General features: G+C 42.7%; 2 protein-coding genes across 2 annotated transcripts; one reads left to right on the top strand and one right to left on the bottom strand.

Annotated features, from left to right (window-relative positions):
• Nucleotides 1–1,726: 1,726 nt before the first annotated feature.
• LOC109888849 (transmembrane protein 116) lies at nucleotides 1,727–10,029 on the bottom strand. The gene is made up of 13 exons (XM_020480015.2): nucleotides 9,621–10,029; nucleotides 9,384–9,474; nucleotides 9,130–9,173; nucleotides 7,587–7,650; nucleotides 6,666–6,800; nucleotides 5,974–6,069; nucleotides 5,836–5,885; nucleotides 5,604–5,723; nucleotides 5,427–5,472; nucleotides 5,260–5,331; nucleotides 4,951–5,101; nucleotides 4,577–4,650; nucleotides 1,727–4,214 (listed from the first exon to the last, which is right to left on the bottom strand). The coding sequence occupies exons 2-13, from the start codon at nucleotides 9,417–9,419 to the stop codon at nucleotides 4,056–4,058; spliced, it is 1,047 nt and encodes a 348-aa protein (XP_020335604.1). The 5' UTR covers nucleotides 9,420–9,474; nucleotides 9,621–10,029; the 3' UTR covers nucleotides 1,727–4,055.
• A 4,253-nt stretch (nucleotides 10,030–14,282) lies between these two features.
• LOC109889389 (ADP-ribosylation factor 4-like) lies at nucleotides 14,283–23,146 on the top strand. The gene is made up of 6 exons (XM_031822811.1): nucleotides 14,283–14,700; nucleotides 15,312–15,392; nucleotides 16,127–16,236; nucleotides 16,367–16,438; nucleotides 21,139–21,264; nucleotides 21,352–23,146. Exons 1-6 carry the CDS (start codon nucleotides 14,634–14,636, stop codon nucleotides 21,436–21,438), a joined length of 543 nt encoding a protein of 180 aa, XP_031678671.1. The 5' UTR covers nucleotides 14,283–14,633; the 3' UTR covers nucleotides 21,439–23,146.
• Nucleotides 23,147–24,076: the final 930 nt, after the last annotated feature.

Genomic DNA, 24,076 nt, shown 5'->3' with positions numbered 1-24,076 from the left:
CATTTTATTTCTTTATCTTATGACATATAGTTCAATGAAAGTAGGCTAATTGCACTGGTCAACTTTGGGCTGCTACATCATTCATTGAGTGATTTCTTTAATGTGCAAAAATAATAATTTGGGACTAAAGTCTTTAGAAATATCTAAATTGTGTTTTATGTTTTATTATATTTATTTAACCTTTATTTTCCCATTGAGACCAAGGTCTCTTTTTCAAGGGAGCCCTGCATGAACACAATTGATACAGTGTACAAAATTCAAGCATACAATGTAATAAAAACATACAATATTACAAGCAATTTTTTTTTAAAGCAATTTAAGAAGCAAACACATTCCTCAACAATGAGTTTCTCCATTAACAAAAAATACAATTAACTTCTACTGGCTTAATCTATTGATGTAATTAATAATTAAAATACTATAACTCACTTTATTTAAAAAGCATACACAGTATTCACTAATGACCTGATTCACAGATAACATAATCACATGCAACTAGAACTTTGGCATAGACGATCCATGTCAACGCCAGAAAAGTTAAGCACGCAACTGTGCACTGATCTCAAATCAGAGTACAGCCTGCTGAAAAGTGAAAAGGCACAGGACCTAACTTTGGCTTTTTGTCTCTGTCGGTGTTGTAGGAATTCACTCTTTTCACCCCTGTCTCAGCACCTGTGGGCCAGAGATACACACAGGAAGTACAGAAGTACTCTTTGTGTAGGTAACCTAGTAGTCAAATGATGTGTTATATAACACCTTGTCCTGATCAACCACTAAAACGTCATATAGTACCTGCCCTGGGTCTCTCTGGCTAACCATTAACAGTGGTTTAGTGTCAATATAGAGTGACCTCTCGACCTGAACCACTGTTGTGTCTGCAGGGAGGTGTTTATATTAGGAGGGATAGGGTGGGGCAGAGTGATTGAGGAGAGAGGTTGTGAGGGAAGGGGTGTATGTGGTACTTATGATAATGAGGTGGGGGGGGGGGGGGGGGGGTAGGCTTGGCCCTTAAGACCCTCACAAACTTCTACAGATGCACCATTGAGGGCTGTATCACCGCCTGGTACGACAATTGCACCGTCCGCAACCGCAGAGCTTTTCAGAGGGTGGTGCGGTCAGCTCAATGTGCACACTGCCCCCGACATCTACAGCACCCAGTGTCACAGGAAGGCCAAGAAGATCATCAAGGACCTCAGCCACCCGAGCCACGGACCCATGAGGGGGTTAGGACAGGTCCATCAATGCTGGGACCGAGAGACTGAAAAACAGCTTCTATCTCAATGCCATCAGACGATTAAATAGTCGCCACTAGCCGGCCTCTGCCCAGTACCCTGCCCTGAACTGAGTCGCAGTTTCTAGCCAGCTCCCGGCTGGAGTGTTGTAAAGCTCGCCACAATTGGACTTCTCTGGTGTGATGAATCATGCTTCACCATCGGGCAGTCCGACAAACAAATCTGGGTTTGGAGGATGCCAGGAGAATGCTACCTGCCCTAATGCATAGTGCAAACTATACATTTTGGTGGAGGAGGGATAATGGTATTGGGCTGTTTTTCACAGTTAGGGCTAGGCACCTTAGTTCCAGTGAAAGGAAATCTTAATGCTACAGTATACAATGACATTCTAGACAATTCTGTGCTTCCAACTTTGTGGCAACGGTTTGTGGAAGGCCCTTTCCTGTTTCAGCATGACAATGCTCCCTTGCATAAAGTGAGGTCCATACAGACATGGTGTGTCGAGATCGGTGTGGAAGAACTTGACTGGCCTACAGAGCCCTGACCTCAACCCCATCGTACAACTTTGGGATGAATTGGAATGCCGACTGCGAGTAATACGTGACCGCCCAACATCTTCACCTCACTAATGGTCTTCTGGCTGAATCGAAGCAAGGTGCGTGACCTTAATCTTTTAAACTCTCATGTCTCTCATCACACACTTTCACATGTATAGTCACACACTGACTGGGCCTGACACAGCACAAAATCCTATCTCATCTATGTCACCACTTGACTCAGCACTCCGATGCCTGAAGTCATTATGATACAAGGTCACCATAGGACTAAACCATTTTTTCCTTAGCTTACCATAAAAGAGATGAGGAGAATATCACTAGAATGGGACTGGGTAAGAATGCATTTGTTGTACAAATAAAACATCATAACAACATTTTATGAAAAGTTCTCCTGGGATTTTACTGACCACAAAAGAAGGTATCATTGCCAAAATATAATAAAGTACTGGTCAACAAATAAATGCAAAATGACTCACATTCCTATTTTTCTACTTCTATACACATGTCAAACAGTATTCCCTTTAAACTGCGCGCAGTAGCTTGACACTGCCCCGCAGCTCCCCCAGGACTGCCTTGCAGAGCACAGAAGAAATATCAGCCCACAGATAGGAGCAAGAGATTGAACTTCACTCAACTTTCTAGAGTTTTCCCTGTTAGTTAACACTATCAACGTTTCCCTTTACTGTGGCAATAGTGACGAATTGAGTTATTAGCCCAGTTATAGATAATGTGCAGACAGCAATAGGAGAGTGATTCCTTCCTACAAGAGCACAACATGTCAACATTTCTAGACATCTCTGAAAAGCTAGTCAAATAAAGAGCTTTTTTGTCTTAAAGGGGCAGTGTTGTAATTTGAGACAGGCATGAATAAGCGTACTAGCCAATGGGCAGAGGGTAGGACAATTTGTCTGATTCTCTGTAATAATGGTATAAGAATAATAATGCATTTGATTTGGTTTCTTGAATTAAACAACACAACAACATTTTCAGTCACCTTGTCTGAAGGACAAGTGGATAAACAGGTTAATGTCAAGCCCTGCATGTTTTTTTCAAAAGTCTCACGGAATGTAGGCCTACACTGAGAACCACACATTGGCTGCTACTGTAGGCTGAATGATAGAACAGCTATTTCCATGCGTTATGGGATGCATTCTCTCCATTGTTTTTCATGGTAGGGCCACTCTGGTAGGCCTATATTATGATCAAATAGCAACAGTAGCCTCCTTGACCACTGTTAAAACAGTAACTTAAAGTGAGTACAGCCTCAGTGGTCACAGTAAATGCATGCTGGAAGATGCACAACATTCAGCAGACCTGAAATGTGCTAAATGCCCCCCCCCCTAAATCAAGGGATCATTGATGTCAAATGATAGAATAAAAAAACATACCCCTGGTCTTTCTTCAGTTTGTTCAGGGTGATACTATATTTACATTAACATGTTTGTCATTTATTAGACGTTCTTATCCAGAGTGACTTACAACCTGATACAAAAGCCTGTGAATGTGTACAAATGTGTACAAAACTGAACGTGTACAAAACTTGCTATGCTTGCTAGTTACATTGTTTGCTATGTTGTAGACAATTCCTGCCGTAGTAACTCTAGCTATCTATTGGAAATTGGGAAAGGGGCCCATCCCCCAACACTTAGGGAAGTGCTTTGTAAACCGTATTAATCAATGAATTAATCAAATGAGAATCAGTGTCATATCCTGTTGACTTCTATTATTCTCCGGCCCACCTGGCTCTACAACTCATCATAATAATCACCTTATCAACCCTTCTTACAGAAAGAACACAGTACTAAAAATATGATATGAAAGCATTGAAGATTATTTTCAGAATAAATAACAGTAAAATAAGTACATCGTAAACTCCAATGTCTTGGCTCCAGAGGAATTAAGTTATCCCTAGAAACGGATCTAAGGCCAGTGTTGAATCGTTTTCCTCAATGGTGAAGGTTAGTACTTGAGCAGGGAAAACTCTTTCTAGATCTGGGCCAGAGGGAGAATTCCACCAGCAGCATCTCTCGAGTCGGGGTTAAGGGCTAGAGGTCAGGCTTCAAGGGCGCCCCCAAAAATGGTGGATAGATGAGATGTCCCACTCAGGCCGTTTACCATTGACCAAAAATGGTCAGTTCCTTTCTGCTTAAGGGGGTGGCTCTCCCATAGCACCATTGCATTAGTAGCTGGGTTTGGTCTGTTTAGTTTATTGACTGTATATGAACCAGAAAAAACTAGCGAGTGGAATGTCTCGCTTCCTCTTCTGTCACTCTGGCGGCCCCCTCAGTGATTCATCGAAGAAGGACAGGGGGGCGTCTTGGCTGAGCAGGGGCATCCTCTCTCCAAGCACAGCGTCTCTGAAGTTTGGTCGTCTCCAAGCGTAGACTACACTGTTCAGACTGCCCTGCAGCGACACCGTCACCGCCTGCAGCGACACCAAGATGGAGTATAGTGGGTACCCAACCAAAACAAATCTGTATTTATTTTCACAAAATTTTTTGCCTAAATCCAATGACACGTTGACGTTTTTTTGTGGATTTCACATTGAATTCACGTTAGTTGACAACTCAACCAAATGTCAGTCAGTTCAAAGTCTAGTTTTGATTTACATCTGTGCCCAGTGGGTAAGGATAAAGCCTTATGGGTGCTTATCTAGTGTCATTATTCATTTGACATAGTTAAAGAACGCTCTCTAGGGGAAAGGGCAATTCATTCTGGGTGATGGCATCTTGTTAGGGCTATGTATGTCTGCAGTCAGCAGTGAGATAGTTGTATAGAAATACTGACCTGTATAACATAGAGGGGGAAGAGCTTCTCTTTAGGTATGTCTGGCATCACAGACAGGACAACCAGAAGAAGAGCTGGGGACAGGAAAAAAAATAGGAGGTTGGAGATACACGCAGACAATGTGTGTGTGTATCAGAGGAGGCTGGTGGAAGGAGCTATCGGAGGACAGGCTCATTGTAATGGCTGGAATGGAGTAAAACACACTTTTCCATGTGTTATATTTGTTTGGGACACTTCCATTGATTCCGTTCCAGTCATTACAATGAGCCCGTCCTCTTATAGCTCCTCCCACCAGCCTCCTATGGTGTGTGTGTGTGTGTGTGTGTGTGTGTGTGTGTGTGTGTGTGTGTGTGTGTTGGGATGACTTTGTGTACCTGGCGTCCAGCAGAAGATGATAACCACAATCATGTAGCGAACAGTGGAGAAAACACCCCTCAGTCTTTTCCTTGAACGTGCATCTCCCTCCACAGGAAATAGTCCCTCCTCGTACCTGCGATACAAGCTGTCCACCTTGTAGTAAACCACCTGCACAGGTACAGTACATCATCACTCATCATTTTCATGATCATCCTTCTTCATTTCATTGGTTGTAAACTACTTAAACTACTGTAAATGAACCCATGGTGATATGGTAACTGTATTGTGTGTTGTATGCTAGACTAGTGAAGATGTCTGGTACTTACTGTGCAGCACACCAACACCAGTATCACACTGAAGAAGAGGAAGCATCGCATGAACATGTCATGGATCTGTTCCTAAAAAACAAAACAAGGTCTCATTCAATATGTCCCTCTCCAGTCCCTTCATAAACACACAGATACAACCCAGGTGAAACCAGATATTTACTCACAATATCTGAGCAGTGGTCACTCCAGACATGCAAGAAGAGGATACAGCTAGGAGGAAACACAATCACAGAGAGACGTGAGATAAGGAATCCATTTCATTCATACGATTTGTTTCGCAAGAGTATCTACATTTTCTCTCATTCGTGTCATAAGACAAATCTTGACAAAGACACACACACCTGGTGCAGTATGTGCTAACTTCACTGTTGTTTGCTGTCCCGTGTCCAGCTGGTACCAAGTCCGCTGTGGTCAGGACTAAAGACATTGTGTACGCAAAGTACATCACCAACGGCGTAAACCTGTTGGGGCATCGCACACACAAACAGTTAGGGACATATGCTGCTTTTAAGAGGCAGATCAGTTTGGTTAAATCCAGGGACGTTTTTAGTTGGAAATTAAATAGTGACTCACCACACAAGTATATTTACAGGCAAAACCACCACCCTTCGTCTACACTGGGACTGGGGGGAGAGAGAGATATTTGATTTTAGAATGAATCAAACAAAGTCGAGGTGTGTGTGTGCCCTTGGTGGAGGGTTGGGACCTCACCTCTTCCTCTCTTGGTCTCTCCCTCCATCTCTCGACAGCTTGCTTTGACTCCCAGGCATACACTATCACCAGCAGAAACGACACACAGTAAAATGTCTAGAACAGAGAACACACACACACACACCATACACACACAAACACACCCACAAACACACACACACAGAGTTAAATGTATAGACAAAAAACACACAGTAAAGTGTAGAGAACAGGAAGCGCACCGGGTAAAGGTCTGGAATAGAAAAGGACAAGCTGCAAAACGGCTTCTTCACACTCTGTCTCTATAAACGACAGAGCATAATGTCATGCTCCAGGACATAACACAGGTTAGAACAGTTCCTCCACCCCAGATGTACTGTGTGTTCTGTCTGCCCTGCACATTCATCTGCTGGTATGTGAATGTGAAGTCTAAACAAACATGAACTAAAATGCTTTTAAAGTTGGATCACTCGCACTGCAGCACTCATTTACAGTATCTACGCCTTATCTATCAGTCTAGAGGTGAGCACACAAGCATTCTAGTCTTTATATGTAGTAATTCATAGATCTGTAGTGTGTCTCAAAGCTGTAGAGTGTTTTTTAAGGAGACCACGTACAAAATTGAACTCGATTGTATCTACAGAACGTTCATTCTAAGTTGAGGATTGTTATCGTGCACTATCCCTGCAAATAAGAACCACAGTAGGCTGGCTCACCAGAGACAGAGGCAGTAGGTGTTTACATATTAACACACTGTCGGTGAAGCTGTCGGTCTCATTCATTGCGTTGGTGAACATCAAGGTGGCTGCTGCCAACAGATCAGCTACAGCCAGCTGGACCAGGGGATTCACCTAGCGAGACACAGGCGCGTGTTAGCAAAACTAAGAGAAAATGACAACAACATTGTACATCAACGGCCACAGAATATAGCCTGTCTAATGTGCTTGAGGTAAGTGGGAATAGACTTGATATCATTCATAGCCGTGGTGTTACAGCGTCTGTAAGACCGTGTCAAGGGTCACGTTGGTCCCATCACCAACATTTCTGACAGTGCTCTGGATGGGTTATTGTATGTTTAGACTCCATGGACATTCAGTAAATAGTTTGTACTGGTACTGTTCGTTCCCTGTTCTATAGTTCAGCTATTATTGTCCCTTTGTCCAGCCAGCCTTTGTGACCCTACTAGAATATTCCTCTGACTTTAGCTAGAGTTGATAGAGCACACAGTCCTATAGTTCTGCCTCAATGAGGGAGTATAGACACAGGCAGACAGAGAGGGAAACATAATGATTATGTTTTGTAGAAAATACATTTAGAGTAAGGAATCATGTCAGCTCTATTCATGACTATTCTACCTGCAATGTTCAGGTAGTTACATCCTGAGTGAGCCTGGTAGACAGATATTTAGCCAAGACACCGCCTTGGAAATCATTTTTACAATAACTAAGTTGCATTATCACACTCACACGCACACAGGTACACATAAGCACACACGCACAAACATACACACACACACACACACACACACACACACAAGCATGAACACACACACACGCACGCGCACGCACACACACACACACACACACACACACACACACACACACACACAATCAAACATTCTCTTCTCATCCACCCACCTGTTCTTGTAAGTGCCTCCTCCTTGCGATGGAAACCACCAGCACTGAAAAACTCCCAATCAAGCTGTACGCAGAAAGTAAAATACCTCAATACTCATTGTATAAAATTATAGCACTATTACATAACATTCAATCATTTCATTCAGCATGTTCAAAGGTTGTGATGGAGAATAATTACAATCAAATTGAAACAGAAACCCATGAAATACAATAAAGAAATATAAAATCCAATATAAAATGTAATGTACTGTAAGCCTACACCATGACCAATAAACCATCAGAATAACTAGCAGGTATGCCTGACGTAGATGGATTTAATTGAGCACACTGCCCATGAACTCTCTCTCTCACACACCCACACACACACACACACACACACACACACACACACACACACACACACACACACACACACACACACACACACACACACACACTCACTAATTTGTTTTACTATCATTGTGGGGACCAAACAATTGATTCCCAACCCTTAACCCTAACCCTTAACCTTAACCCCAAACCCCTAATCCCAATTGTAACCCTAAACATAAACCTTAAGCCTAAAATAGCCTTTTTACTTGCGGGGACCAGCAAAATGTCCCCACTTGTCAGAATTGCCCTTGTTTTGCTATCCATGTGAGGACTTCTGGGCCCCACAAGGATAGTAAAACCAAACCCACACACACACACACACACACACACACACACACACACACACACACACACACACACACACACACACACACACACACACACACACACACACACACACACACACACACACACACACACTGTGGAGGGGGCTTGGTTGAGGTTATTTAGTAAAAAGGGGGAGCTGTCCAGCCGAGTAGGTGCTGAAATGGGAGGCTAACAACTCAAAAATCACTCACTCATCTCAATTCCTCTGCAATCAGATATAGGCTACATACATTCAAATATAAGAAGTCAAGAAAAAGAACAAGGCAGCCTCAAAAATTACGTGTATAAAACTTGACCCAAAATAAACGTAACAAATCAAGCGGTTCTTTGCAGCCAAGCAACAAACTCCTCATCTGCTATGCAGGCTTAAATTGCACTATGGTAGTGGTGTAACGAGCTATGGTTAGACATAGAAACATAGTGCTTTATATTTGTCTATGGGCCCAGGCTATGACGAGTTAGGATACATTCAGCATTGCATTATTAACATGCATGTCAGGTTGCTCAACTGGTCTGACTGGCAACACTGAAGAAATATGAATCTGAAAAGATGGGAGGCCAACCGTGTTATTATGACTTGACACGTGAAGTCAACTTCTCAGTGGTGTAGCTTGCCAGTCTACATTTTCAACAGCAACAAACTAAAATATGTTCTAGACTAACCTACTTTAAATTGGTTTGATTTGAAAACACATAGGTAAAGTTATTTTCACTACACTTAAGAGCAGATAAATGTAGAAACAGCTAGACCTAAATGTCCTCAAATCCTAGCCAACATGAACGCAACACTTTACATCCATGTGTCACAGATAGCCTAAGGGTGTTTGAAGTCAGATGTGCTTACCTTAAAGACAGAGATACTAGGTACACAGTCGAGAGACCAGTGATCTAAATAAAGGAAGAAAATTAAAATCAATTCAATAGTGTGTTAAAATAGCCTACTATATAAAACAGACTGAGCCTGGGCTTATAGCACCAATGCAGATCTGTATGGACCTCTGTATGGATCCACTAGGCCTATAGCTATACCTAAAATGTAAATAGGTTTAGGATACACATCAATTTACTTGCACTAATCAGTAAAAAAATATTTCATACCTGGTCGTTACTTAAAGTTCCATTCGAAGGATCCATAGTGAATGAGCCGCACAATTGCCACCTTGGCAAAGTTATTCAAAGCGCACCTGTCCTGAAATAAAGAACGCGTTATCCATGTGGTCCACAGCACAAAAGATATGATTCTTTCCATAAATCTGAGTGGGTTATTAACAGACGGCCCCGCCCATGGCACAAAGATATCTGCACCTTGGACCAGTCTGTCACGTGTCCACTTACCTGCACAACGAAAAGCCCCACGACATGGGACAGGTGAAGGAATGTCCCCTCGGGAATGCCGTGCATGGCTTTCTTTTGCCTGTCAATGAACCATGACTCATACAGGTTTGGAGATTTTTAGAAAAGGCCAGAGAGGGAAATGCATCCTTGCATAACCTGGAGATTCCAGAATATGGGGCCATTGAAGTTATTTCTTTATGGGACACACAGATACAGGAGAAAGGAGGAGAAATACTCAAATGCAGTAAAAACATTGTTTACTCTAAATACCCGGTTAACACGTTTCTCTGTGATAGTAGACTGTGATAGTAGGTTAGCTGCCCTAGGTGTCTGTTACACGCTCTATAACCACTGTGATTATTATTTGACCATGCTGGCCATCTATGAACATTTCAACATCTTGTAGAACAATCTGGCCTTAATGGCCATGTACGCTATAATCTCCACCAGCACAGCCAGATAAGGACTGGCCACCCCTCAGAGCCTGGTTCCTCTCTAGGTTTCTTCCTAGGTTCCTGCCTTTCTAGGGAGTTTTTCCTAGCCAATGTGCTTCCACATCTGCATTGCTTGCTCTTGTTTTAGGCTGGGTATCTGTATAAGCACTTTGTGATAACTGCGGATGTAAAGAGTGCTTTATAAAATAAATGTGATGGATTGATTGGGGCAGCACACTCCTGATAACACAGAAGTCTCAAGTTTTGCACAACTATTGCACAGAATATTCTCAGTTAGTCTGGTGTGCTCTACACCTGTCGTGTGTGTGCACGTTGTGCGTGCAAGTTTATGTTTAAAACAATCTCTATTATGTGTGACATTGGTCCCTGCCCATTGCAGAAACAAACACATGACATCCCTCACACTTCAGAATTGAAATACCAAAGATGAATTATATACACTACATGACCAAAAGTATGTGGACACCTGCTTGTCGAACATCTCGTTCCAAAATCATGGACATTAATATGGAGTTTGTCCCCCCCTTTTCTGCTACAACAGCCTCCACTCTTCTTTGAAAGCTTTCCACTAGATGTTGGAAAATTGCTGTGGGGACTTGCTTCCATTCAGTCACAAGAGCATTAGTGAGGTTGGGCACTGATGTTGGGAGGGTAGACCTGGCTCGCAGTCTGCATTCAAATTAATCTCAAAGGTATTTGATGGGGTTGAGGTCAGGGCTTTGTGCAAATCAAATCAAATCAAATGTATTTATATAGCCCTTCGTCCATCAGCTGATATCTCAAAGTGCTGTACAGAAACCCAGCCTAAAACCCCAAACAGCAAGCAATGCAGGTGTAGAAGCACGGTGGCTAGGAAAAACTCCCTAGAAAGGCCAAAACCTAGGAAGAAACCTAGAGAGGAACCAGGCTATGTGGGGTGGCCAGTCCTCTTCTGGCTGTGCCGGGTGGAGATTATAACAGAACATGGCCAAGATGTTCAAATGTTCATAAATGACCAGCATGGTCGAATAATAATAAGGCAGAACAGTTGAAACTGGAGCAGCAGCACAGTCAGGTGGAAGTTGAAACTGGAGCAGCAGCATGGCCAGGTGGACTGGGGACAGCAAGGAGTCATCATGTCAGGTAGTCCTGGGGCATGGTCCTAGGGCTCAGGTCAGTTGAAACTGGAACAGCAGCATGGCCAGGTGGACTGGGGACAGCAAGGAGTCATCATGTCAGGTAGTCCTGGGGCATGGTCCTAGGGCTCAGGTCAGTTGAAACTGGAACAGCAGCATGGCCAGGTGGACTGGGGACAGCAAGGAGTCATCATGTCAGGTAGTCCCGGGGCATGGTCCTAGGGCTCAGGTCCTCCGAGAGAGAGAAAGAAAGAGAGAAGGAGAGAATTAGAGAACGCACACTTAGATTCACACAGGACACCGAATAGGACAGGAGAAGTACTCCAGATATAACAAACTGACCCCAGCCCCCTGACACATAAACTACTGCAGCATAAATACTGGAGGCTGAGACAGGAGGGGTCAGGAGACACTGTGGCCCCATCCGAGGACACCCCCGGACAGGGCCAAACAGGAAGGATATAACCCCACCCACTTTGCCAAAGCACAGCCCCCACACCACTAGAGGGATATCTTCAACCACCAACTTACCATCCTGAGACAAGGCTGAGTATAGCCCACAAAGATCTCCGCCACGGCACAACCCAAGGGGGGGCGCCAACCCAGACAGGATGACCACAACAGTGAATCAACCCACTCAGGTGACGCACCCCCTCCAGGGACGGCATGAGAGAGCCCCAGCAAGCCAGTGACTCAGCCCCTGTAATAGGGTTAGAGGCAGAGAATCCCAGTAGAAAGAGGGGAACCGGCCAGGCAGAGACAGCAAGGGCGGTTCGTTGCTCCAGAGCCTTTCCGTTCACCTTCCCACTCCTGGGCCAGACTACACTCAATCATATGACCCACTGAAGAGATGAGTCTTCAGTAAAGACTTAAAGGTTGAGACCGAGTTTGCATCTCTGACATGGGTAGGCAGACCGTTCCATAAAAATTGAGCTCTATAGGAGAAAGCCCTGCCTCCAGCTGTTTGCTTAGAAATTCTAGGGACAATTAGGAGGCCTGCGTCTTGTGACCGTAGCGTACGTGTAGGTATGTACGGCAGGACCAAATCAGAGAGATAGGTAGGAGCAAGCCCATGTAATGCTTTGTAGGTTAGCAGTAAAACCTTGAAATCAGCCCTTGCTTTGACAGGAAGCCAGTGTAGAGAGGCTAGCACTGGAGTAATATGATCACATTTTTTGGTTCTAGTCAGGATTCTAGCAGCCGTATTTAGCACTAACTGAAGTTTATTTAGTGCTTTATCCGGGTAGCCGGAAAATAGAGCATTGCAGTAGTCTAACCTAGAAGTGACAAAAGCATGGATTAATTTTTCTGCATCATTTTTGGACAGAAAGTTTCTGATTTTTGCAATGTTACGTAGATGGAAAAAAGCTGTCCTCGAAATGGTCTTGATATGTTCTTCAAAAGAGAGATCAGGGTCTAGAGTAACGCCGAGGTCCTTCACAGTTTTATTTGAGACGACTGTACAACCATTAAGATTAATTGTCAGATTCAACAGAAGATCTCTTTGTTTCTTAGGACCTAGAACAAGCATCTCTGTTTTGTCCGAGTTTAATAGTAGAAAGTTTGCAGCCATCCACTTCCTTATGTCTGAAACACATGCTTCTAGCGAGGGCAATTTTGGGGCTTCACCATGTTTCATTGAAATGTACAGCTGTGTGTCATCCGCATAGCAGTGAAAGTTTACATTATGTTTTCGAATAACATCCCCAAGAGGTAAAATATATAGTGAAAACAATAGTGGTCCTAAAACGGAACCTTGAGGAACACCGAAATTTACAGTTGATTTGTCAGAGGACAAACCATTCACAGAGACAAACTGATATCTTTCCGACAGATAAGATCTAAACCAGGCCAGAACATGTCCGTGTAGACCAATTTGGGTTTCCAATCTCTCCAAAAGAATGTGGTGATCGATGGTATCAAAAGCAGCACTAAGGTCTAGGAGCACGAGGACAGATGCAGAGCCTCGGTCCGATGCCATTAAAATGTCATTTACCACCTTCACAAGTGCCGTCTCAGTGCTATGATGGGGTCTAAGTTCTTCCACACCGATCTCCACAAACCATTACTGTATGGACCTCGATTTGTGCATGGGGGCATTGCCATACTGAAACAGGAAAGGGCCTTCCCCAAACTGTTTCCACAAGGTTGGAAGCACAGAATCGTCTAGAATGTCATTGTATGCTGTAGCGTTAAGATTTCCCTTCACTGGAACTAAGGGGCCTAGATCAAACCATGAAATACAGACCCAGACCAATATTCCTCCTCCACCCAACTTTACAGTTGGCACTATGGATTATGGCTGGTAGCGTTCTCCTGTTCTCCTGGCATCCGCAAAACCCAGATTAATCCGTTGGACTGGCAGACGATGAAATGTGATTCATCACTCCAGAGAACGCATTTCCACTGCTCCAGAGTCCAATGGTGGCAAGCTTTACACCCCTCCAGCTGATGCTTGGAATTGTGCATGGTGATCTTAGGCTTGTGTGCGGCTGCTCGGCCATGGAAACCCATTTCATGAAGCTCCCGACAAACAGTTATTGTGCTGACTTTGCTTCCAGAGGGAGTTTGAAACTTGGTAGTCAGTGTTGCAACCGAGGACAGAAGAATTCTGTGAGCTTATGTGGCCTACCACTTAGAGCTGAGCCAATGTTGCTCCTAGACATTTCCACTTCACAATAACAGCACTTACAATTGACCAGGGCAGCTCTAGCAGGTTGAAAAGTTGGCATCCTAAGACGGTGCCACGTTGAATGTCACTGAGCTCTTCAGGAAGGCCATTCTACTGCCAATGTTTTGTCTATGGAGATTACATGGCTGTGTGCTCGATTTTATACACCTGTCAGCAACGGGTGTGGCTGAAATAGCCAAATACACTAATTTGACCACATACTGTCCACATACTTTTGTACTTCTATATAAATGCAGTACATCGACTATTCCTCGGGAAATACTGACCAGAGGGTCAATCTGATGTGACATTAGTTCGCATTGCAATAACAGCGTAACCGTGTTGTAAGGACATCTGGTGCCACACAATTGAACTGCATCTGGCTGGCAAAAGCAGTGTGAACAAGTTACCATTTAACTCATTTTTTTTATGTGATACAAATGAGTAGTGTTGGATCGGTCGAACCCGTAAACGCAGAGTTGTTTTACTTACGATAATGTTTGTCAAGACAACTGGTCTTGCATTAGTGCGTTAATATTATTGCTGTTGTTTAATTTCCATCACCACATTGAACCCACTGTATTACTAATAAAGTTGAGTCAAATAGATGACGTCGGGAGTTCCACGTTGGCCCGGACGTGGCAGCAGCATCAGAGGACAGAAATAAACGATTCTTGCTTTGGGTGTCACAAACATAACGATTCACGCCTCGTCTCAACAACGACAAGAATTTAGAAAAGCTTTGCTTAAAATTTTGACATTCACTCACAACATGGGGCTTCTCATCTCGTCAGTTTTTACCAGACTGTTCGGCAAGAAACAGATGAGAATACTTATGGGTAAGTGTCAGCTGAGTCTTTATTGAGTAAGTAGCCCATGAAGAAAAACTGATTCGTTGGACCCAAAAGATGTAGCTTGAAGATTCAATAGTAACGGTAACAAATTAGCTACGTTAGTTAACATTAAAGTAACGTTAGTAAATATTTGTTAGTGTTGTTAACTGCTACATTACTGTAGCTAGCTAACGTTAACTTAACTCACTCGTATTTCATATGTCACAACGATTCATGCTATGATGCTGGTGAAGTTGTTTTGCGCATCTACAGTGCTGGTCATAAAAAAACTAATTTTTTTGGTTCATTGTGTCAACTAACTTACAGAGAGTTCATAGCCAACTAGCTAACACACATACCTATCTACTCTAGCAATGTTTTCTTTGAGTAGTTTCTCTTGAGTAGTTTGTTAGTTCTAGTTAACGTTAGCTAGCCATTTGAGCTTATCTGTCATTTGAATGGTGGATTTTCGTATCTTCAAGCAGCTGTATCGTTTTGGACAGTCAAGTGTCAATGCGACAGTGTAGACATGTTTGTGATTGCTCGCTCATGCTTGCAGTTGTATGTGCGAATGAGATATCGTTATTTTAATCATAACGTTGTTTGTGTTTTCTCAGTTGGCTTGGATGCTGCAGGGAAAACCACTATCTTGTACAAACTGAAGCTGGGAGAAATAGTGACCACCATTCCAACTATTGGTAAAACACACTCAGTCACACCCACCACCTTTCACCCTCCAGTCTCAACTGTTCCTACTCGAATTACCTTTGTTGATGATCACCATAGCTAGGTATATTGGAGTCACTAATCACATTCAGAGTGTACAAAACAGGAACCCCTGCTCTTTCCTTGACATCGACTGACCAGGTGAATCCAGATGACAGCTATGATCTCTTATTGATGTCACGTGTTAAATCCACTTCAATCAGTGTAGATGGAGGAGACAGGTTAAAGATGGAATTTGAACCCTTTAGACATAGTTTGTGTGTGCCATTCAGAGGGTGAATGGACAAGACAAAATATTTAAGTGCCTTTGAAATAGGTATGGTAGTAGGTGCAAGGTTTACAGTTTGAGTGTCAAGAACTGTAACGCTGCTGAGTTTTTCACACGCAACAGTTTCCTGTGTGTATCAAGAATGGTTCTCCACCCACATTAGATCCAGCCAACTTGACACAACTGTGGGAAGCATTGGAGTCACCATGGGCCAGCATCTCTGTGTTCCTAATGTTTTGTACACATTGTATGTAGCCTAATATTGACATCCATAAATTGTGGGAGTGACATTTAAACCCAATACATGCATACATACAGTCCACCACACACCCTCAAAGTTTACAAGGTGATAGCTCATGTGACGACAATTGTTTTTGAACACTGGAAATTAGAAATGTCTATTTGTTTAAGTCTCTTAATGGTGTGTGTGGGTGACAGGCTTTAACGTGGAGACGGTGGAGTACAAGAACATCTGCTTCACAGTGTGGGATGTGGGTGGTCAGGACAAGATCAGACCTCTCTGGAGACACTACTTCCAGAACACACAGGTAAACTCACGCACCAAAAGGAAACCGGGGAGGCTACGCTACAGCCTGCTCTTTTATTCCTCTTATGTAATGCCTCCGGGCATCCTCCTGACTGTCCCTGCCCTGCTCTGACTTTGTGTTCCTCCCTCAGGGTCTGATCTTTGTAGTAGACAGCAACGACAGAGAGAGAGTGGCGGAGTCTGCAGAGGAGCTCTCCAAAATGGTGGGTACAGTGCTCTAGATTAAAATAAAAAATATTGGTGCTCACAAAATACACTGGTGCTCCCATCTTTAAAAAGTTAGAAGCACCACATGACATTTAGGAACACCTGAAAATGTTATTTAAATGTTTTGTTTTTTAATTCAGAGAGCCTATATTGGGCCTAAATTAATTATAGCTGCTCTTGACACCTGTTGTGCCCTAGAAACGAATATGTAACATTGTAAATTAGAGCTGAACGATATATCGGTGAACATATCGGAATCGGACAATATTAGCTAAAAATGCCAACATCAGTATTGGCCGATGTCAAAGCTGACGTGCATACCTATATATCGTATATACGTGATGTAATGACGCCATGTAAAATTTCGCGGTACACCTGCAACACAGCATTCCTAACCTAGCCCACAATGTGCTATGTGGATCGAGCAGTCATTTGAAAGAGTTAGAATTTCAGTGTGACTCAAAAGGCAAAATCCATTAAAGCCAAGATGATGGAATTCATTGCCCTTGACAATCAACCGTTCTGTGTCGTGGATGATGTTGGCTTTCGCCAACTGGTCGAGCACTGGTACACACTATCAAGTGCGCAAATTTTTAGATGTTGCCTTTCCGGAGTTATACAATAATAGCGTCATACATACTATGGAACACAGTTTGTGTCTTTGTGTTTAAAAAAAGATACAGTAGCACTGTCAAAGCTGCAAACAAGCAAACGCCGGCCACGAAACGTGTTTACAATACCTATTTGGTAATAAAGCATAATTTGTTCGACCGCAACTTCTGGGGTAGCTAGCTTTAGCTTGGTACCTAGCTAGTGCCAATACAACCAGCCTGAAAACAATGACCAGTGGAAACTGCAGTCATTTTCATTATTCTCACTTGTTGTTTGCCTATTCAAATTTAAATTCAGTTCATGAAAATAAATAGCTAGCCAGCCACTTAACCCTGTTGCCCAAAGCTAACGTTATAAGCAGCCAGCTAGCTTCATCTGGCTAGTGAGGCTTGACCGGACTTGGTTGTTTATTGTGAAACTAGCCACAATAAGGATTAGGTACAATAGTGGAATTTGCAGTGTGTCTTCAAAATAAAAGTATATAGTTGACAGTGAATCAAATGAATACAAATAGTAGAATTATGTCATACTATTATTTTGAAGGCTAACTGCAAAGTCCACTATTGTGGCTAATCCTTATTGTGGCTAGCTTCACATAGATGTGTCCGACCACCATTAATCAAATAAGAACTGTCTTATAAATTAGGGTTATTTTAGATGACTCCTAGCTATATAGTTAGCTATCTAACTATATAGCTACTGAAACAGAATGTTTTACTATGTTTTTGGAGAAGAACATTGTTTGCATCCATGAGCTAGCTAGCTTTTTATGACCAGCACTGTAGGTGCACGAGACAACTTTATCAGTATACGTATCAAATCGTTGTGACATATGAAATACGAGTGATAATTTAACACATTTTTTACACTATGTGACGTGCATTCATATTCAGGTCCTTGGTCAACAAGCTTATTTGACACGTCAAGTAGTGTTATTTGACGTATCTTTTTTTGACATGCAAAGACCCAAACGGCGTTCCATAGCAATCCTGGTTGAGAATGAAACGACTGAACAAATAAGCAAGCAAGTAAGTGAAAGAAAAAATGGGGACCTGCGTAAATGCCCACAAAATAACTCTTTGGTCAGTGTGATGTGCGTGTGACCTTTATTTAACTAGGCAAGTAAGTTTAGATCAAATTCTTATTTACAATGATGGCCTACCCCGGCCAAACCCGGATGAAGCTGGGCCAATTGTGCGCCGCCCTATGGGACTCCCAATCGCGGGCGGATGTGATACAGCATGGATTTGAACTCGGGACTGGAGTTATGTCTCTTGCACTGAGATGCAGTGCCTTAGACCGCTGTGTCCATGTGTATGTGTTAACTAATTAACTGTACTAGAATGCTTAAAAGTCAGCAAAAATGTTAAATCGGTATCGTTTTTTTTTGGCAAGGAAGATATCGGTATCGGCCAAAAAATTTAATATTGGTGCATCACTATTGTGAATACATTAGTTTATTATAAAAGCTAAAATGTTGATACAAATATCTGGCTATACTGGTAAAGTTACCAGACGTGTATACTACAAAGCAGGATCAATTAGTTAGCCAGTTAACTTTGATAAACAACCAGAAATGACTACTGATTTTTCTGGTTCGTTGGTTGTTTTTGGTGGTTGATTCAATTAGACCATGCCCATTTCAAACTTATCCCACCCGAAAAACGTTATTTCAGAATATTTAGGCAAGTTAGCTGGCTAATTCATTGATGCTGCTTTGTAGTATTCTACTCTAGATAGCCATTGAGTTAACATGGCTGAACAAAGTGTAACAAATGGTTAACAACGTCAACGTGCGAGTAGTTTTAGAATGACCCGCGACATGATTTATCAATGTGAAATGCGCTCTGGGAAGATACATTTTGAGCTGGTAATATGGGCCGGATCTTTTGACCTGGTTGGTCTAGAAATGAAGCCGTTTGCACTGCAGTAATGGTGCACCCATGACTCTTATGAATCTGCACACATTTGTTTCTCTAGGGCACTCGGAAACAACGGTACATCAAAGCTTAATCATTACAACAATTATCTGGGAGGTTTTTCACACAGTGCTCCCAAAATAAAACTCCTGATCAGAGCAAAATATTTAGTCTCCTGTGCAACCAAATTAGTTGCACTTTAGAGCCCTGGGTAGGAATATTTACTCTATGTATGATATGTAGCCAGCTAATAGTAGGTATATTTAGTGTTGGTATGGTATGTAGGCCTATAGGCCTGGTCTGTTTATTTATAATTGACTGGACATTGCAACTTGGTGGGGGTGCACACCCCCATTTACATCGACGGGGCTACAGTGCAGAGGGACAATAGCATCAAATTCCTCGGTGTCCACATAACTGAGGACTTAACATGGTCCTCTCACACCAGAAGGGTTGTGAGGAAGCCACGGCAACACCTCTTCTCCTCAGGAAGCTGAAACGTTTTGCATGGCCCCTCAGATACTCAGGAACTTTTACAGCTGCACTATTGAGAGCAGTGGTTGTACCACCGTCTAGTATGGCAACTCCACCGCCCATGACCGGAAGGCCCTACAGAAGGTGGTGCGGATGGCCCAGCTCCCAGGACATATATGCCAGCCGGTGGAACAATTGCCCAAACTCCAGCTACCTGAGACATGGGCTGTTCTCCATACTCCTGTACGGCATGCAGTACTGGTGCATCAAAGCTCAGACTCCTAAACAGCTTCTATCCCTTGGCCATAACTGTTAAATGGCTAACAACTACTCCTCTCCCACAGACCATCCAAACGGACTCTATGCCCATCCACAGGTCTCTACCCACTCAGACACAACTTACACTGCTGCTAAAATGATTATTGATTAGATGTATTACTTCCTTAAAGCTGCTGTAGATTGATTGCCAATACCGTTAGTATTTATCCTGTTACTGGTCACTATTACCCCTGTTTACGTGTGTGTATACACTACTGTTCAAAAGTTTGGGGTCACTTGTAAATTTACTTGTTTTCCATGTAAACATACATGAAATTAGTTGCAAAATGAATAGGAAATATAGTCAAGACATTGACAAGGTTTAATTAAATAATTGTGTCCTTCAAACTTTGCTTTCGTCAAAGACAACCTTGCAGACTGTTTGCATTCTAGTTGTCAATTTGTTGAGGTAATCTGAAGAGATTTCACCCCATGCTTCCTGAAGAACCTCCCACAAGTTGGATTGGTTTGATGGGCACTTCTTACGTACCATACGGTCAAGCTGCTCCCACAACAGCTCAATAGGGTTGAGATCCTGTGACTGTGCTGGCTACTCATTTATAGACAGAATACCAGCTGACTGCTTCTTCCCTAAATAGTTCTTGCATAGTTTGGAGCTGTGCTTTTGGTCATTGTCCTGTTTGAGAAGAAAGTGCTTTGTTTCTGGCCATTTTGAGCCTGTAATCGAACCCACAAATGCTGATGCTCCAGATACTCAACTAGTCTCAAGAAGGCCTGTTTTATTGCTTTTTAAAAATCAGAACAACAGTTATCAGCTGTGCTAAAACAATGTGCCATTGGAACACAGGAGTGATGGTTGCTGATAATGGGCCTCAGTACACCGATGTAGATGTTCCATAAAAAATATGCGGTTTCCAGCATTTTCATTTACAACATTAACAATGTCTACACTGTTTTTCTGATTAATTTGATGTTATTTTAATGGACCAAAAATGTGCTTTTCTTGCAAAAACAAGGACATTTCTAAGTGACCCCAAACTTTTGAACGGTTGTGTATATAATTGGTATATTACCAAAAGTATTTATATATTCATGCTACCAGTCACTTTTTCAGCCCTGTTTGCTTGAATAGTCTACTACCAGTCACTTTATGTATAAACACACCTTAACCACTCCTGTACCTGCACATTGAATAAGGTACTGGCACTGACGTGTATATACTTGTGTTCCTTTTACAATAAACTATGACGAGTTATTCTATCACTGCATTGTAGGGAACGCCCTCTCAAGGTAAGAATTACACTACTGTTTTACACCTCTTGTGTCCTGTGCACGTGGTGAATAAGCTTTGAAACTCAGTATCCCAAACTAGTGATCTAATCACTCCCCCCCCCCCCCCCCCCCCCCCCCAGCTCCAGGAGGATGAGTTGAGAGAAGCAGTATTGCTGGTGTTTGCTAACAAGCAGGACCTTCCCAACGCTATGGCGGTCAGCGACCTCACGGACAAACTGGGACTGCAGAGCCTCCGCAGCAGAGTGGTGAGTCTCACTCACGCCCGTGTAAACTCCGACATAGACATACACGCACACTCCTCAATGTTTTTCTTTCTCACTCTTCCTCCTTAGTGGCACGTGCAGGCGACCTGTGCGACGCAGGGCACAGGACTGTATGAAGGACTGGACTGGCTTTCCAACGAGCTGTCCAAGCAGTAATACCGGACATCACAGGCGAGAGAAGCAGAGAACGATAGAGAGGATGAGAACACCTCGGAGAGAGACTGAAACCTTTAATCAACTTTGGTCTTGAAGAACCTGTGCCCCTAGAGTGGACAGAACTTGTGGACAATGCAATCAATACCTATTGGAACATGTTATGTTACTACTCTTTTTACTTTATTGTCATCCCTTCAGATTCTTGTCTAATCTTCACATTTTCCCCAACCTCATGTCTCGCAGCAGATAAACTGTCGCTCTGTTGCATGTTTAGAAATTGCTGCTCTGAGACACCTTGGAGACGACCCCTCTTTCCTCTGCACATTGTTTATCTGGGTCGAAGTTGCCCCAAAACGCTGATCCTGGGTCACTTTTTATTTTTTATATGCTTATGGTTAAGATTAGGATTGGGTGTGTTGTAATCTGATCCTAGATCTGTGGTTAAGGGCAACTTCTACCTCAAACTGTTCAGCTCCACTAGACTTCATGGACATTTTCACTGAAGCAACCTTACCCCTCACCCCTGTGACCTCATTGCCATTCTGTCACCTCGGTAAGGACAGAAGCTTCTAGAATGAGATGAAGACTGATGCCATAAACCTCAAGATGTTTGAGGAAGTTTTTGTGCCCTGGGAGCCAAATGGAACTCCTTTTAGTGAATGGAACCACTGGAAACAGTTGGCTCCTGGTACTTCCTATTTTCTTCATCTCATTGTAGAGTAGGTTTGCTCTGGGTTCTCCACATGTCCTTTTTAATTTTTTATGCAATAACCCATTTCCTTATGTGCTTTAATCCAAACTGGGAATCTGAAATGTTTAGGTAGTTGCTGCCACTAAGCATTGAAATGGGCTTGAATACTTTTTCATCCACCTTATGGTTCAGGTTAGGATGGGTTATCTGATGTAGGAGCTGTGTTTAGGTACAACTTCTACCTCAAGCAAGTTGAAACCACACAAGGCTGTTTTGTGAGAATAAGCAGCACCTAACCCAGACTGTGCCTGTTCTAATACTTAAATGTTTTCTTTCCTCCTGCCCTTCCTTGAATTTTATTAGATTTAAGAAGTACTGGCTTGAAACAATGCAGTGGAAACCTTGTCCTCACTTGACCAATCTTTGATAACCTGAAGGAAATGGAAGAAGCAGAAATGGTGTTTTCTAAGCATTGGAACAAGGCCAATATCAGTGTTGTATAGTGCAGGGGCATGCTTTGGTTCAGCTGCACATGATTGTGGTTAGGTGTGATCTTCTGCCTGATTTTGCACACTTAATCTGACTCTTCCACACATACCCCTACTCAATCTCCCTGGGCTAGGCATACATTCCAGCTGACTGACTGCTTCTGGAAGCTGCCTCACAACTTTGAATGATGTGATAACTAATTGTTTTACAAAAAATCTCTAAATAAATTCACCTGTTAAATCTTCAGAAAAACACAATTTAACTTTGCTTGTCTATGTTTGTGTTCTGGATATTTCAGTATACGTCTGTAATTCTCTGTAGGTTGCGTTAAGGAATGTGTAATGTACTCGTGCTTCATGTTTGGCAGCCAAACGCTTTAGGTCTCTCTGGTGGAAGTGAATTTGCTTCTTTCTGGTATTGTTCCAAAGCCAACAGTAGACAAACCTTTGTGTGACTGTGCACATTCACTTGCCTGGCTGAGTGGTAATCTGGAATTAGATTAAATGAGGACCAAACTGATGAAAATGACTTCTGTCTAATGTCCTTGATATAGAGGGGGGTGTGACACCATAGTCCACACTACCACATCTCGGTTTACGGTGAAGTTGCCCATAGACACTGATCTTGGGACAGTTTAGCATTTTCCCTGCTAATGGTTAGGATTTGGGGAGGGGAAGCAGATCCTAGATCTGTACCTAGGGTAACATCATCCTGGAGCCCATGTCTCTCCGGCCTTCCTATTGGTTCTAGTGCTGTACATCAACTAGAAGATTCTTTAGTTTTTCAGGTACTTTCAGGTACAATGATATCACACCAGTTGTCTTAGTTTAATGGAAATTGGGCGGCAGGTAGCCTAGCCGCGGGCCAGTAACCGAAAGGTTGCTGGTTTGGATCACAGAGCCAACTAAGTGAAATCTGTATGTGCCCTTAACCCTATTTGATCCTGTAAGTTGTGGATAAAATCATCTGCTAAATTTGACTTTCTAATGTGCTACGCAGCTGAATTAAATAACCAACTCATCATCATGCTTTGATTATGTGAATCAGCTGTGTAGTGTTGGGGCAAAATAACTAAATGTGTCCCAGGACCGAATTTGGAAACATGCAATAGAGGACTAAAACATTCAGACAGATCTTGAGATGGCAGTTGTTATCCAACAGAGGGGGTAGTTAGCATGGTAGCGTGTGTGTCGGCCCAGGTAGTTTCTGTTGGGAGGGGTTGGGTACAAGCTGTGTTTGTGCTATGTCAGTAATATGAAATGTGATATCTTTGTCTCAAATTACAGATAAGTCATTTATGGAGTAAAGAGAGTGGATTGGTCAAACAATACAGTAGGAATTATCCTCATTCACAAGGGTCCTTTTATTTGTGTAACAGCAAAGACCAACATGTTGAGTCAAATCAAATGTTATTTGTCACATGCTTTGTAAACGACAGGTGTAGGCTAACAGTGAAAT

The sequence above is a fragment of the Oncorhynchus kisutch genome, linkage group LG4 (genome assembly GCF_002021735.2).
Source record: "Oncorhynchus kisutch isolate 150728-3 linkage group LG4, Okis_V2, whole genome shotgun sequence".
NCBI lineage: Eukaryota > Metazoa > Chordata > Actinopteri > Salmoniformes > Salmonidae > Oncorhynchus > Oncorhynchus kisutch.
The sequence above is the reverse complement of the archived record's forward strand: the minus strand, read 5'-3'. Positions and strand labels throughout refer to the sequence as shown.